Source organism: Desmodus rotundus, chromosome 6 (assembly GCF_022682495.2).
Source record: "Desmodus rotundus isolate HL8 chromosome 6, HLdesRot8A.1, whole genome shotgun sequence".
Taxonomy (NCBI): Eukaryota; Metazoa; Chordata; class Mammalia; order Chiroptera; family Phyllostomidae; genus Desmodus; species Desmodus rotundus.
This window is the reverse complement of record NC_071392.1, coordinates 68586880-68604149: the sequence shown is the minus strand read 5'-3', so window position 1 is coordinate 68604149 and position 17270 is coordinate 68586880. Positions and strand designations below refer to the sequence as shown.

Sequence of the window (17270 nt, the reverse complement as noted above, 5' to 3'; positions counted from 1 at the left end):
TATATACTACCCACCCTTCCACTCACTGCACACTGACCACAAACTACCTTTCACATGCAGAATTCAAGTGTTTGTGTATCTCCAGGCAGCTAACATTTCAAATGATCACATGGTCATACAGCAGGCAGTGTTTTCTGGTTTCTTCCTGTGGCCACCCCAGTTGAAGATCCTCATAGGGGAAAACTCTGCTGAAGCCCCAGTCTGGGGGAGCACAGAATGACAGACCTTGATTCCTGCACTTAATGATCTAACTACCCACCCAACTCCTGCTCAGGGACTGGTGGCATAGCCATCAGGTCAAAGGAGATGCGGAGACTGAGCACCCTTGCGCACTAGCATTTGCTTCTTGCATTGAGGGCCTGTGACGGTTCTTACCCAAGGCCGCCTGGGCAAGAGAGGAATCCTAAATGGAAAATTTGAAATTTTTTTGCTTTTTAGGATCAACACAACAGTAAGTCTGTTATTTGAAATTTATACATTTGACTTCCAAGCACATTTTCAGCAATGAATCATGCATTCGAATGCAGTTCTGCTTGTCCACTGTGCTGTCACTACTGCTTGGATGTGACATCAGATGAACGAGCTCATAAGCTCAAAACTGGGGCCAGTGAATTCCCTGCCAAGTCTGAGCCTTCTGTGTCACCAGTGGAATAAAATGGCCAGTTTGGAAACTGACTTGTGTATACCCCTCTGGATGGGAAGCCTCATTAGAGAAGAACTGTGTGCTTTGTTTGACAAGAGCAGAAATGAACTTAAAGGAGAATGTCTTGCAAGTGCAAGCTCTGAACATTGGGGAGATTTAAAAGCAAACAGTGCTGAGCACTGTAGTTCAAAACAGGTTCAGTTGGTGGAGAAGGCAGCAGGTAGTCCCTGAGAGTTGTGCTTGAAGGTCACAGGTGAGAATTTCCTTGGGTGTGAGGAGAGGCACTGGGCCTTAAGTCCTGTGTGTCCCTTACCAAGGGGGGCTCAGGCAGCCCCCCAATAACTTCCTGCTGTCCTTCAGGGAGAGGACCTGAGGTTTAAGATCAGTAAATGAGTTTCTACCTTGACTGCTACAGGAATCTGAAACAACTCGGGAAAGAGGTTGAAAGCCAATTTTTGTGGACCTGTTAACACCTTGCAAGGGGGTACTAAAATTCTACTATAGAAATACTCTGTTGGAGCAGATTCCTTATAATTCCACAGCTCTGGGTGTGTGGGACATTGGCACAGTTACAGGAGTTGTGGCGATTGAAATTTTGAGATTGTCATGCCTATGGTCAACAAATTTTAAACTGTAGTTTTTCAAGAAATAATAAATTGGACATTTGTGGGGGGAAGTAAAGGAGTCCAATCCAGCAGAGGAAGGACTTCCTCATTCTGAATAGTGAAAGTTTGTTTTTCAATGTGTAAAATTATTTAGTCTGCACCTATTAAATGGGGGGGCATGTTAAGGAGGATTGATCACACTCATTTTTTAAGTTTTCCCACCTTGCTATTGTATCATATGCTATTTCTCACCTTGCACAGAGAGCCTTGTGAAGTATTCGTTGTCTGCAGGGAGTTTGAGATGAAACAAGTGCAACGAATAGGACTTGAAATTTATGCAATGTTATACATTAATTACATCTCAAAGCTGTGAAAAAATACAACTGACAAACATTTAAAGAGCTTATTTTAAAAGTAGGGACTATATATTAGAAGTACATAGTCAGTAGGAATGACTGACTTATGCTTTGTGTCCTGCACCTTTCCTTGGTTCATGACAAGTCTGAGGTATGTGCGAATGTATAGAGTTCAATTTGCTGAGATTCCTTGTCAATCGAAGAGTAGTTGGGAGCCGCAGGGGCCACCTTTCCTTTTCTTTGGGTAAACATGGCCCGCGTCTGGTTGTTACTAATGTGTAGAAGGGAAGGCCGTTGGCCTCCACAGAGATGAAGCCCTGAGAGGTCAGATTGGCAGTGGGATAGAGGGAAAGAGGCAGCCTCTTTCTGCTTTTCCAACTCTCCACAAATCAGATGCTTTCACTTATTCTGAAAATTAAAAAGTCACATGTAAAACTTCAGTTTGTGTTGACTTGGTCCACATTCATTATTATTCTCCCTTTACAACCAGTGGGAGAGGCTGCTTTTTCTAGCATGACTTCCTTTCAGTTTTTAATCGTGCAAACCATCTCTAGTGGTTTTTCTTTGGATGGGAATGTAAACCATTACCAATGGTAAATTTCACCCATCTATTAAAAATAACACCTTATGTAACAATTGGCTGTAAGCACAACAATAAAAAGGATGTAAGTATTTATTTAATGTCACATTAAATTAGCTTGATCTATACCCCTAGTCATTTCCTTTTAGAATGATTGTTAGGCTCTTGTAGAATCCAACTGTGAGTTGCACTGGGATCTAAAATAGCAGGCAGTTGAAATAACTTTGAGCTTAGAAATCAAGGGCCAGTGCATTTTAATTATATTTCTAAGATCTCCATTCTCCCATCACTTTACTCCCGCTCCTCAGCCAAGTTTATAAAACCAAACCATAAAGGAACATCCTGCAATTTTCATTACACTCACAAATCCTTCAAGCTCTCTAAATGATACACTGCAAACGCAGTGTGCTGACTATCCTGTGCGCAAGAGGCACAGTAATGATAGGATGGTCAAGGGCGCAGACCCTGCAGCCAGTCCATTCTGTGAAACGCTGGGCTAGCTGCCTAACTCACAGATCCTGTGTCTGTTTCCTCATGGATGGAATGTGGACCCCAGTAATGGTACCTACTTTGAGAGGTTATTGTGAGGATCAAATGTCTTTACGTATGCGTAATTAGAACAATCCCTCGTGAATAGTAAGTGCTACCTGAGTGTTTACTAACACGGTTTTCTTTTTCAAAGGAAATGAGTCCTTCGGGTGCCCCTGTGTCCCCTTTCATGCTGTGCCACACACATTTATCATTCTCGGCTTACCACATCATGCTGCTCCAAGAAATGTTGTGACTTATCACATCTGGTCTAGAGTGAAACTATTTTTTTTTTAATCAGGGCATCTTAGCCAACTTTCCTTAAGAAAGGCTTGTCTTAAAGACTATTCATGGTTCCTGGAGATGTGATTTCAATTTTTCTTCCCTCAAGTCAGCTAAGTGGATTACAGTGTTCTGGATAAATAACTAACCGGCTCCAAATGGTCGGTTTAATTCTTCAATCTTTGACGGCCTCTGGGAGGTGATGCAACAGGACCAGCAGCTCACCACATTGCCTATAAATAAATATTTTGATGGAAAGCTTTTCTGGTTCCACATTTTAAGCTGAGTAAAACCAAACATATGAGTACTGACAGTTCTTCAGAAAATTAAAGTGTGTTTCTAAAATCTTCACTGTGAATAGCACATGGTTACAAAAGCTGCAAAATAGTCACAGGATCTAAATTATGTAATAAAAATCCATTGTTATTCTTACTATAACTATCATCATTTCCTTAAAAACAAAAACAACATAACTGTCGATCTAGATCATAAAGAAATAATGCAGTTGTTTATATTTAAACAAATTTAAGAGTTTTTAATGTTTTATAAAGTACTACTATCAGCGAAATGCTTCAATTAGCCAACTTCCTCACCCAGAGACTGCAGATAATGCCACTTGTATGTTTGCCTTGATTTCATTTCAAGAGTCATCAGTGGCTCTGATCGTTGCTTCTCTTAGTTCTAAATTTACAAAAACATTGGACTTCTAAGTTGAAAATTAATACACTAGACTACCTCCTCTCCCCTTTTAACACCATAAAGGGCATTTAAACAAACCAAAGGACTTTGTACCCACAGTGCTTTTTCTAGCTGTGAGCCTGACCCTTATGATACCATAGGAAGCTGTTTCCTAAGCACATCACTAGAGCTGTGGACACCTAATAACTGTGCTGCCCAGTATAGAGACACCCGTTCACAGTAAAATAACACCCTAATTTTTCTCTGCGGACTCACTGCTTTCCTATCCGCAAACTATGTAGGTTTAGTTGGAATAAACCACACTGCCAGTCCCCCTGCATGCATCAAATTAGTGTATCACCCAATGCCAACAACCAATGGCCTTTGTGATTGGCTCAGGGATGGGCACACTAACCAATCAGGGCCAATGATGACCTTTGCTAGGCATTCTTGAGAAATGAATTTTTCCTCTCTCCTGTATGAGCAGTCCCCCCAAAAAGACCTTCCCTCTTTCCAAAGAACGGAACCCCTGTTGCTGCTGAATGAGTGGTAGAAGGATATAAGGTCTGGAAGTGTGGCAGTCATGATGATCAAAAGCAAAAACAAAAACAGAGACCATGGAGCTGCTGGGTTTGGAGGGGTGGGGGGTGACAGACACCCTTCAGCCTGATGTAGAAGATGACACCACAGAAGATCAAGCTTCGCTTTAACCGGGCAGAGCTCTGGACTTTTCAGTTACTAAGCCAATACATTTCCTTTAATGTTTGTCAGTCTGGGTTGCATTTTCTGTTACTTGCAACATAAAGAGACCTGAACTATGCAGGCAAAATAGCCTAGAGTGGATAAGAACGCATTGGGGCCCCGGATTTGTACTCTAGAACTCAGTGGTGTTATCCCCATGATGCAGAATGGGAAGGAAACGAGCTTAAGCCAGATTTTTTGTCAGTGAAACAGGTAAGAGATTCACGGATAGCTTCCATGGTGATGCCAGGGAGGAAAAGGAAAAGGAGAGCCCAAACGACATAGCTTGGGAGTTAGGAGTTCCTGCCCAGCAATGAACACATAGTATCAGGTATTTGTGAATTAGAGGCTGCCTGATTCTCACAATTGGTTGGTAAGGTAATTATGAAAAGTTTTCCAACTAATAGAAAAAATTGGTCATTAATGGGAACTACAGTATTCATTTTTTTAAAAAAGTGAGCATTTTCCATGTGGAAAAATAGATTTGCTTTGCAAAAAAAGGCATGAGAATAAATGTCTATGTTTAAGGTTATTCTAATCAGTGGATGCCAAACAATGGTAAACCACTTTTTAAAATAAGCATTGTATTTGTTCATTTGTCATTTCTGAGTATCTCATTCAATAAATAATAATTTTGTTAAACTTTAAGAGTCACATTTAAAAGTTTAGCCTTGACTTTAATATTAGACCTGAGACATTTTCCATGTATTTGCTCTTTTTCGTAACTTATTGTTCTACCTTGTGGAATGGGATTGAAAGGAAATAGAATGAGACCTGGGGGACAGGAAAACATTTCTTTAGCTTATTATTTTAAGAAAAGAATATTATTTCTTTGTCCATTCTGAACTTAGAAATCTATTTTTATATAATATTGAAATATTTAACAATTCATAAAAAACTAAGCATTTACATTAAAATACAACCTTAAATATAGCCCTGTAACTTATACTAGGAACCTTGTAAAATATGACGAATATACATGCATGAATGCCAAACCAAGAAACGCCATTCGACATTCACACGGAAAAGCAGCATTACATACAATAAAATAAATATCCAGGAAATCAAATCCACAAATTGATCATTATTCTGATTTAGATTCTTTTTTTCCAGTTAAGACTTTTACACTTTTTATATAATTTATTATAATAATTCTACAAGTTAAACATTGACTAATTAAAAACAGAGTTCAACTAATCTGACTGCTGAAATAACACAATCCTCAATATTTTGTGGCATATTTTAATCTATAACACTTATAAAACTGTCATTTTGGCAAGAAATACACATCCATATAACTAACTGCTCAATAACTTCTTTTTCAATATATAAAAAAAGGTCAGTTGATAGTATGAAAAGAAACAGAAGCTAATATTATTTCTGAGATAATTTTATTGCCTTAGCTTTTCAGTTTTGGCAATAAATGTCTTAAGGTTTAATATATATCATAACTTAAGAAGTGTATTTACAAAATATAAAACTTTTTAAAGTGAAATACTATACAAAATACTGTTTTTACACTTTTAATGGGTGCTTTTCCTTATCATGGATGCAAGTCCTTTACCTCTGATTTTCCCACATGCTTTCAGGAGCCCTTCCTCACACAGTAATTCGGAGTTGGGTTTTTAATAGTGGAAACTGGTCTACAATTAAAATATGAAGGCAAAGATCAAAGGTTACTATCGTATACCTTCTTGAGACTTTTCTAGAAACTGTCCTCCTTAAAAGCCACTTAAATCCAAATTACACATTTTACTTTTTTTACATCTTGATTCTTACCTTTTGTCACTAAATACCTCTAACAAACACTTTTTAGGAATATTATATCACTTGTGAAAATTCATTTTAATTGCCTTCCTTTTGAAATGCATGAAAGGGTAAGTAAGTACCCACCATTTCTGTTAACTTTTCAACATCTGTTTCTATGCACAAATACTTAATATAATTTCTCCATCTAAAGTACTGAGAGAATAAATGAGATTCATGTGTACTGCTCCCTGCTGCTGTAAGAGGTGTCTTTTAAAAGTTACTGATATTCACCCACCACCACTGAGTTCCATAACTGAGTGCCATAGTCAAGGATCTTATCTTGAGGACCTACCAGGTCTTTCTGCATGAGGGTTCTTTCCGTTTTTTTGTTGCTTAGGAGCCAAATTCCTTGTATGTCAATATATATTTTCCAGATCACCCAAATATGAACCTAAACCTTGCAGAATCCCTCCAAGTGCACATGCTCAGTGTGTGATTGACTGGACATCGACCAGGTAAAGGGAACTCTGAGCAGGGTCAAGGATTTGGGGATTCTGAGGCCAGCGGGCTTCACCAGCCCTGCACAGAGGCACTCTGCTGTTGTCACTGAGGAGTGTCGTCCAAGGCTGGGTGGAGTGGACTCCTTACTTGCAAGTGTGGACATCAGTCATGCTTTCACACCTCCTGCAGCGAACATAGCAGCACCAGATGAACTTGCACTCACACCTCTCCACGTGTCTGACCACGTGGGTGTTGTAGCCTCGGCCGCAGCAGAGGAGGTTGCAGCCGTCCGCACCCTCGGATGTACGGTTGCATTCTCTGCCTTGTGTCCCTGGGATCCCTAATTTCTTATCCTCCACACAGTAGTTGGGAGACTTGTTAACGTAGAGCAGGTCATCCTTGTGGATCGGTACTTTCCTCTGGTCTTTGTCTCTCCTGCGCATTTTCCTCTTTAGTTTGTCTGAGACTTGAATGCTGTTTTCATATTTATCTTTCAACAAATGTCCAATCTTTTCAAAAGAAGACATGGTTTTCCAGCATGTTTTTACAGCACAGGAGCCGGAAACTCCATGACAGCGGCAGTCTACTGACATCAGCTTAGCCACAGCCTGAAACCAACAGGAATGGTGTTAAATACCACTCGTACAGCGTTTTTACTCAACAACAGAAGCAAACTAACCTCATCACTTAACTTTCTAGGTCTGTTCCCTCCTGTATAAAAATGATGGGTTTGAATATAAAGGGTCTTTCAGATTGCTTAGGGTTCAAACGTTGTGTCCTTCTCTTGACCCTGTACAGCAAAACTTTCCGAGTCAAATTTAAGGTAGTAGACCAGGCTAGTACTGTTATTACAGATTGTCTGAGATAACAAAGCAAAGCTATTTTATTTCTAATCTCTCGTTTAATGTTTGGTGTTGGGGGATGTTCATGCATATCTCCATTTCCTGATGCCATTTAAGCACCTGGCCACTCAGAGTGTGGTTCAGGGACCAGCAATGCCAGCATCACTCGTGAAAATGCACACTTTCAGAATCAGAGCCTGCATCTTAATCAGATCCTCGGGGGACTCGGATATGCACATTAGAATTTGAGAAGCACTGATAGAGGAGTCATCCTTAGCTCGCATAGTGCATGGAAACATCCGGGGAAACTCACAAATAACCAAGTGCTCAAACCACTGAGATTCTGATTTAATTGGTCGATGTGGGGGGTCGGTAATGGTATTTCTACAAAGCTGCTCAGATGATTCTGATGCTCTCCAAGGGGTGAGACCTGCTGACTGAACTGAGTTCTCAGGTCTGACCACTGCAGTAGTCAGTTACACTCATGGAGATTGGGGCAGATGCTCTGCCCTGGTCACAGATCCCATGAGAAACCCTGACTAATCAGCTTAAGTTGGATGAAAAGAAAAAGGGGCTGGAGAGTGTGATTTTCCACAAAATCCTTCCTTTCCTCTGGAAAATTAATTCAAAACATATGTCCTGTTCTCGATGGATCAGTAACACCATTCTAACATAGAAAAAGGGGTTAATATCTATGTATTTTTTTAGTTCTGTGTGCCGAGTTTAGTTTATGTAGACTGAGAAATTAAATGCGATTACAAATATCTGTAAGAGCCCACTGCCTGGCACACATGAAGGTCTAAATGAATGCCCCCTTTCTCTGAAGAAGGTATAGTAAAAATGGAGATAAATTTCAAATAGGGTGAACAGTGCAAAAACAATAAAGAGATTTAAAAAGTTTTAGGGCTCTAAATCTCTTGCATACCAAGCTAGTCAGCATAGCTTCCTGCAACCTCCAGAGGATGGCAGAGCAGATTAATAAATCGTCAGGGCTAGCTGTGGAGTTGACGTCTGTCAACATGCTGGGTAAAGTGAAAAATTGATCTCTCCATTCAATAACTAGGAAATTGTGTGTGTAATCTCACCAAATAAAGAAGAAACCTCACAGCTCAAATTCCACTTACAGTTCTTATCAAACCGATAACATGACAGGGCTTTAGACTTCGCTATTTCTTTTGTACCAAACATGACATTGACATGTTTGTGGGATGTTACATTTCCTAACAAATTAACCAAGGTTCCTGAACATCTAATTAGACGGAATATTTCAAACAGTTTATAATATTTGTAACTTGAATGAGAACATATGGTATTGATTTATGCACTATTTGATACTTCTTACTGGTGTTTAAAATAATAAACAGAGTAGTATTTAAACCACGTTCTTTACAGACTGCAGCACACATGCGTATGCTCTTTGGGAATTCACGAACCCGAGAAGTTAGGTAGATACGTGTACTCCTTATTAACACAGGCAAAAAGGTGCCTTTCAGTGATACGAAAGCAATTTATAAAGTATGGCACACAGGCTTATTTGGTTAAATATAGGGCATTTGATATTCACAAAGCCTTAAATTTTTTAAAATGTCTCTAGGCACAGAAATATTCAAATTAATGCAATCTGCCTACTTCTGTGCAGATTTTAAGTGCCTGAAACATAAGAGAAAAAAAGGGCGCAGTCAATGCTAGGTAATAACAAAACAAATTGCCCAAAGAAAGCCCCAGATCTGAGGATGTATATTTATGTGTTTAAATCTGATCAACGTTCCGTACAGTCATCACCTAGTGATTTAACACTGCCCTTAGCTCAGGATCGTGACTGAAGAGTTGACTTTTTCTTTTACGAACCAGTTCGAATACCAGTTCAAATTGGTGTTGCCAATTTGTAAAGCGCAGCAGACAGAGTAGATGCTCACCGAAAACTTATGGAATAATTAGTCCAACTCACTTAAACAGTTTTAACTCCTCCTCTATTGGTAATCTGAATTGGGAAGAATTAATAAAAACCACTTTCTTAAAATGAGAGTCACTGCTGGCAGGCCAACGGTATTGGGAGAATTTGATCAGCAGTGGGAGTCCAAAAGAGCGACACACTGCTTTATAGGTTTGAAAGATCAAGAGAGACTGACTTTCAAATTCAATGATATAATCTGCTGAATTTGTATCACAACTTTGAAGGGATTTTCCTGCCTTAGAAAACTAGCCCTGTTAAATATCTGGAGTTAACTATAACTTTTCAGGATTAACATTTTAAAGAACTTGTACTTGATTACTTTTTAATTCTATTACTTTTTTTGTTCCTATCAATAAGTATAAAAAAGAAAGAGTGTTTTTATCTTACATACAGATATTCTTGGACAGAAAGACAAATCAACTTCAAGGAGAAGAATAACTTGACTTGCAATTTAAATGATTTATCCAAGGAAGAAACTTGAACAGACAAGGATTAAAATAAAGCAGCGTAACAACTACTACAAGAATTTGATGAAATGCAGAGTTCAAGGCAGATACACACACACACACACAAACTATGGAACTTAGTGCTCTCAGAGTGCATTTTCATAAATTATTTTACTTAATTTAGTTTTATAGGAAGAAATGTAGGTAGTTATAGACATGTACTTAATATTTCGGTTTTACAGAAAAATAAACAGTGTGGCTAAGACATTTGTCATACATAAGGAAAGTTGGTGTTACATGACATAAAATCTCTATATGAAGCTGGATAATTTTAGTAGAAGAGAAAAATGCTAGTACATTTAATACAATTGCACGAACACTTCAAAAATCTATATTCTGGAGATTTCCAGCTAAGATTCTTAATTAACGTTAAATAGCTGTTCTCAACCACAGTGATAGCACAGTCATTTTGGGGGAACAGGAAAAGTAAGAGAATAGCAACCGAATGAGTTGTATGTGGTTATGAGAAAATTCCTTTCTCTACTTTAGTTGAGTTGTTAAGGTTTATAACGATATTAACAGAGGAATGTTTTGTTAACTATTGCAAACAGATGTGCCCATTTTGGTGGAATATTTTCAAACTATGGGAGAGCAATTAAGAGGGGAACATTTAATCTACTGGGCTCCTTTGTGTTAAGTTTTGGTTTGATGCATTTCTAATGAAGTGAAATACGAAAGGCAAATCATAATACTTAAAGGTAAAAATAGAAACTGTTTGAGAAGTGAGCTAAGGAGTGACTGCTCTCACAAATTTGACTTAGGTAACACGGCAGGCAGGGACTGTTTTCCAGGGTGTCGCTCAACCCAAACTTTACAGAAATGACAAAAAACTGCTGTGTAACATTTTGTGATGAGCATTTCATTTTGTCAACTATCAGATGACTTTGTTTAAGTTTTTACGAGAACTGTGACATAAGATCGGATGATATATGTGGAATTCCTATCCCTCTGACCTATTTTGTGCCTTTTAGTCCAAAAATATATTTGAATCTGCTGAAAAGCAAAACACTTATGTGTTGTTCAAATACTTATAAATATTCTTGAAACAGGTCAATGAAAATTTGGGGTTGGGCCCTTCCCACTTTTCTGAGTTAGTCATCATAAAACAAATTATGGGGTAGGGAAACTTAAAAGTTTATGAGGTGGACATGGGAAGAATGGAAATATTTTAAGCACACCAAAAGAAATACCCATAAATATTCCAAGTCACATTATTCCCAGAAGTTCTGCCCCTGGAAGACATCACATCATTCTGTTAGCCAATCACCATTCAGCAACATTATTCTTGGAGTCATAACTTTAGGAATGGTGTCAGAAACCAAGTGGGAATTTAAGGTCAGCGGTTAGAAAATCATCTGTCCTGCTCACAGCACTACTAAGCGCCAGTACCCACATTTCTCTGAACGCTTTTCGACATTTGGAGTTTGGGATTTTGAGACTAGGAAAATCAACTCAATTAAATGCAGACCTTGAACTTTGCTCAGAATATGCCCACTAAATTAAAATTCTATTTGCCAATATCGAAAACGGAGTTGATTGTTCTTCCATGTTAGAAATAAGCTGGAAACTTGGTTAGTTTGTTGTTGTTGTGGTGGTGGTTTTTATATTTTTGGCCACCAACAGAAAGAAAAATACGAAAGTGCTTTGAATTGCAATTCTTAGTGAGAAAAGAACCATAAAACACCTCAAAATACCCAGTATTATTTTCTAATATTTTAAGTTACCATCTAGACTAATGTGAGAAAAAAGATTTAGTAGAAAATCTTTTAAAGAATCTAAAATCTTAGTAGAAAAATGTAAATTTTACATAAAATGTGTGTAAATGCATAGACTAAATTATTTTCTGCATAATTAGAATAATAGCAAGAACCTAGAGAATATAATGATATGGTGTTTTGCCAACAATGGATTAATATTGATACTGAATAGTTGTATGTTTTTAATAAAATTAGAATATAAATAATAGTTTAATATCCAACTTAATAGTTACAAAGACAAATACTGTTATTTAATTAAAAATTTCAAACAAGATAAAACTAAACAGCTGCCTACTATTATTAATAAAATACATTTTAGAAGTCTTTAGGACATTTCATAAGTTCAGAGTTGGCTTCATTCAAGAGAATCATAATATGAGTTTCTGAGTTTTGTTTCCTGGTTAAAATTTTAAAAAATTCTGACAAAATATTTAAAGAATGATTTAAAAAGATATAAGGTTTAAATTAATAATAAATATTCATTTAATTGTTTTCTTATTTTAAAAATATGTTATTGTCACCCATTTTTGTGCTTTTTTCTTGCTTAACTCCAGAGTTTTAAAGAACATATGTTAACTACAATTAATCTCTTTTATATTTATATATTAGAAGTAATTAAAAATTCCTTTATTGGATAATATTTAAAGCAAAAACTAATTTATTTAATTTTTTAATGTAAAACTTTAAGGAGAAGATACATATGCACAATTATAGTGCTAACCAAGTTACTTTAGTGATGTTAATTAACTTTTAAAATTTCTAAACAAGCCCTGTCCAGGTAGCTCAGTTGGTTAAAGCATTGTTCTAATACACCAAGTTTGCAAGTTCCATCCCTGGTCAGAACACATACAAGAAGCAACCAGTGAATGCGTAAATATGTGGAACAACAAATCAATGTCTCTCTCTCCCCCTCACCCACCTACCCTTCCTGTTTTTCTCTAAAAATATATATATATATATCAACAAAATTTTAAAAATAAATTTTAAAAAATTTTAAACAAAAATATAAAAAGCTCACATAGCTATTTACTAATTTTCTATTTTGCACCTTTTAACTGAATATTCAAATGAATTAAAAATTCAAATTTGAATTTCATGTGTTATAATGATATATTTATTGAGATTTCTGTTTTTGTATTTTAAACCAAAATGCTTAAGTAAAGAAAACTGGCTTAAACTTGCAACTATTCTGATTAAGTTCCATTTATTCATTTTCCAAAAAATGTAAAACAAATGCAACATATGCTTTAACTATTCCTGGGAGATACTGAAACTTGTTTTATTTCAGGAGAATGTGGCAGATTGTAGTGACAACGCTGGGACTTTCACAGGTTACTGGGTATTTACAGTGATATATAATATGTACTGATATTCCTGTCCTGAAAAGATTATAAGATAGAAAATATATATTCATAAAAAAAGTTTTGGGTGTTTTAGGAAAGTCACTATGAATTACCAAGTAATTCAACTACAGTGTAGAAATCAAATGTTACTGTGTCAATATTCATTAACATAGACATATAAGAGTTAAATTAAGTTACAAATTATTCAGTTATAAGAAAATTTAGTATAAAAAAGCCAGAATTCATAAAAGAGATTAATTAGATTATGCTATTTGAAATTGCTCTTGCTGAATCTTTATCCATATTTTAAAATATCCATATATTTAATACACTTATAGCTTCATTTCATTTATCTATATCAATTTTACAATGAACCTACATAGCTTTATAATAAAATACCTATTTCCCTTAAAAGACTTTGTTTTACAAAAAAAAATTAGTTAAATATTGTCTATTCCGAACGTATTCAAGAATGTTTGCTAGAAAAAGTAAAGACAAAACTGACAACATGTCTAGGAGACATTGCCCATTAAGAAATACGTTTAAAATAATAAAGTTCAAATTTGAGGAAGTGAACTTTGATCCAGTCCCATTAGGAAGGCAGATACTATAGATTTCATTTAGGCTCTGCCACTAACCAGCTAAGAGGGTGGAACCAAATAACCCAACAGGCTCTTGTACGTCTATTATTTTATAATTCGTGTGTACTAAGTGTACAGTCACAAACACTCCATAATAAGATTGAACTCATGTTAGATGGAGAACTTAAACTAAATCAATTGAAAGAAAAAATATGTAAATGCAGTTACACATATAACATACACATGTATAATATATGAAAGAAAAAATATATAAATGCAGTTACACATATAACACATACACATGTATCATATAATATGTATACACATATATGCATATATATTTCTGCAGGTATTTTTTAAAACTACTTGAATGGATTCATGCACAAGTGTAACCTTGTGTTATCTACCTAAAAGCACTGGATTTTATCCCATTTTCTATACGTACCTGCCTTCCAGCTTCATTGTTATGAAGGTTCATTGCTAACAGTACTTTGCTTTCTTTTCCCGTGGTGTTTCTGATGGGGAAATCTAGGAACTTTCGGCTGAACCACATGCCATACTGGACATCATCGGAGCAGCCTCCCCAGTGCCAGCCTTCACTCGCTGAGCCACCGTTCTGCAAGGTGGTGTCACAGGAGCACTCCGTCATGTTGCCTGCACTGCAGGACCTGGTCACGGAATGCACCAGGCCCGCGGCCATCACGGCGTAAATGAACGCCGTTTCCTTGGTGCCTAGAATAAAACATGCATCGCTGAATGAAAGAGCCATATCACTCTCTGATTACGTTTATAATAGAGCCTCCTACTCATCCTCTTGCCAGGGAAGCAATGTTTCAATTGCTTACAGTGGATGCTTTAATGAATACATATTTAGAAAGGATGATTTCCTGTTTTTCTAGTCTTTTAAAAAAGCAGCATTAATTTTGAGGTATCTTGCTTGAGGGGATTGTCATATATTGGATATCATTGTTCTCATACCTAAAAATATCTAAAATATGAGATGTATGTCAATACCTAGTTCAATGCCTAATAGACAATTAAAGCTCAATAAATACATGTCAAATTAAAAAAAAACAAACCTTTTGCGTGGATACCGTAAACAGTATACAATGCTCCCAAAGAGTCCAGATTATACTTGCTTTTAAATTTAAAATGTGTTTTTCCAAAACAAGCTGAAAAATTGGGTGCAATTTTTGTTCACATAAGCAATACATATCAGAAAGCAAATTAAAATTAAAATTAAACCAACACTAAAGCAATTAGTAGATAAATTACAATTTAGTTTCACATTAAAGACTGCTCTTTTTAGGATACCGTGAAAAACGGTCCTGGCATTATTGAATAACATGAAACCATGATATATTTTATATAGTACTGGTTAATCCTCTTACACTCTTAAAGATAAATAAAGTGAAATATGATTGAAATGTCACCCAAAACATGTTATGGAAAATTAGTGAATGTGTATTTAGCACACCTGCAATAGCGTTTGAGCTAAAACCTTGGAAAACTAAAGGCTTATTAAAGCATAAATAAAATGGACCAGAAGAGACTCCGCAGGCGACTTTTTTCTGTTCCGAGATGTTTAGATTGGAGTAGAAACAATTTCACGCCCGTTGTCCAATAAACCTTTTCAACAGCTGATGCCTTCGCTTTTCAGCAACTGTGAAGAACACACCCCCCTCCCCCCGCCCCGCAGGGGATCAGGGCTCCTTAGGAAGGGTGTGCCGGCCCGAACGCAGCAGGGCCCGGGCGATGCTCTGGCGGCTGTGTGGGTCGAGACCCGGTGGGGAAGGGTCAAAGGTGGACGGGGAACGGAAATGAATGTGAAAAGCAACGAATCTCCCAGCGCCCGGGTCCTAAAATTCTTTGAATCTGCTCATATTCCTGGAACAACCCTGGGTCTCTGTTCCTTTACCCGTAGCGAGTCACCAGGCACGTGGAAGTGCAACTTTGTTTTCTGCAGCTCCCCGCCCCCCCGCCGCGCGCAGAGGAGGGGAGAGCAGAACTCAGGGTCACTGGAAGCTGTCGTGCCCGGCTTGGCCGCACGTTGGGTTGCACAGGACAATCCCTCTTAAAAATCACCCTCGTTCTGTGTACCTGGTGCTCGGAGGAGCCAATAAACGTGGGGCTTCGCTGCGTTTAGCCACTTGTCCGGGGCTGGGTGAGCAGCGGAGCCGCTTAAATCAAAGCAGATGGGGCAGCAGCATTCCCTGCTGCCGACATCATGTTTCTCCAGCTGGCGGCCCGAGTAGGGGGGCGCTACGGGTCCGAGGGGTCGGCGGGGTGGGGTGTCAGAGTTTTCCCGCAACTCAGCCGGGCACAGCGGGAAGGAGGAAGAGCTACGTCTCCAAGCGCTGGCTCTGGACGTGGGGAGTCACCCTCTTCAGGACCGCACCTGCACCCGGGGTCTGGCTTCCGTAGCTCCCAATTCTCGTCCGCGAAAAGACCTCTTTTGGAATTTAGAGAGCGACGGGACTACACAAGCACTACTTTATGTACTGGAATTGGAGGAGTCGTCGTCCTCCGCCCCGCGTCAGCCCCGTGGGTCCCGGAACTCACCGCTGCTCAGCTCGTAGCCAAAGAGGGGGCTGGTGCCCGGCGGGGCGGCGGCGGCCACCTGGCAGTTCCATCTCTCGTGTCTGAACTGGCTCCTGCACTCCTGAATGCCCAGCCGGGCGCCCTCTCGGATGCTGGGCAGCAGGTACGGTTTCCTCTTGCACAGCTCCTTCTGGCGGCTGTTCAGCGGCAAGTTGGCGCAGCCCAGTTTCTCCGGAACCCCAAAGGAGGCGATGCCCAACCACCTGTAAGACACGGCCGCCCCTATCGTACGTCGCTCACTGGGCTCCCCAATCCCAAATTTTTTCCCCAAATTAGATCACCCGCCCTAGGGTCCCCGCCTCTACCCACCTCCCTTCTTAGCTTAAAGTTCCTGAGGCCGGGTACCTCATTTGTCACATACCCCGTGCGCCCCCGCTGCCCCCACACTTACATCCAGTTTCCTTGGGCTCCGCAAGGGAACAGCGCGAGCAGGGCTGCCCAAAGCGCGCACAAGCGGGACAGTCCCAGGAGCGCCGCTCTGTCCATGGCCCCCGCATGGATTCCCCCAGCCCCAGCCACTCCTCTTCTGCCCTCCCAGCCCAGAGGCCCGCCAGACCAGAGGTCAGTGCCCCAGCACTACGTTGTCCCTCGTCCTCTTCCTCACTGCAGACAACATAAAAAGAAGGCCAGCAGTGGTAGGGGCTCTCAGCAGCCTCCCGTCGCTTGTAGGGAGCAGTGTGAGGAGGTGGAGGAAATAGCCTGAGACTCTCCTCCCTCTCCCAGCTGGAGAAGATGGGCAGGAGATGCGGGAGAGTCCCTCGCACTCCAAGGTGAGAAACTTCTGTTGATGTAGCTGCGTCTCCATCGCCTCGGGCCTCTCCTCCCATCTCCTCCCCGCCCTGGCCGCGCCTGGAGCCTGATTGGCCGAGACTCTGCCCCGCACTCATCATCCCCAGATCTCAGGATCTCATTGGCTGAGAGCGGTCTCCACGGGAGGCACCGGGTCCGCAGGTCGAGTCCAGAGCGTCCAGACCCCGACGGGTTCTTGACTTATCCTCTGCTCACTGTTTCCAGAGCGGGTCT

The 17270-nt window shown here is 39.4% G+C and overlaps 1 protein-coding gene across 1 annotated transcript; it reads right to left on the bottom strand.

The window, feature by feature from the left end:
• Positions 1-5664: 5664 nt before the first annotated feature.
• WNT16 (Wnt family member 16) lies at positions 5665-17037 on the bottom strand. The gene is made up of 4 exons (XM_024555159.3): positions 16639-17037; positions 16209-16450; positions 14092-14378; positions 5665-7271 (listed from the first exon to the last, which is right to left on the bottom strand). Exons 1-4 carry the CDS (start codon positions 16731-16733, stop codon positions 6807-6809), a joined length of 1089 nt encoding a protein of 362 aa, XP_024410927.1. The 5' UTR covers positions 16734-17037; the 3' UTR covers positions 5665-6806.
• Positions 17038-17270: the final 233 nt, after the last annotated feature.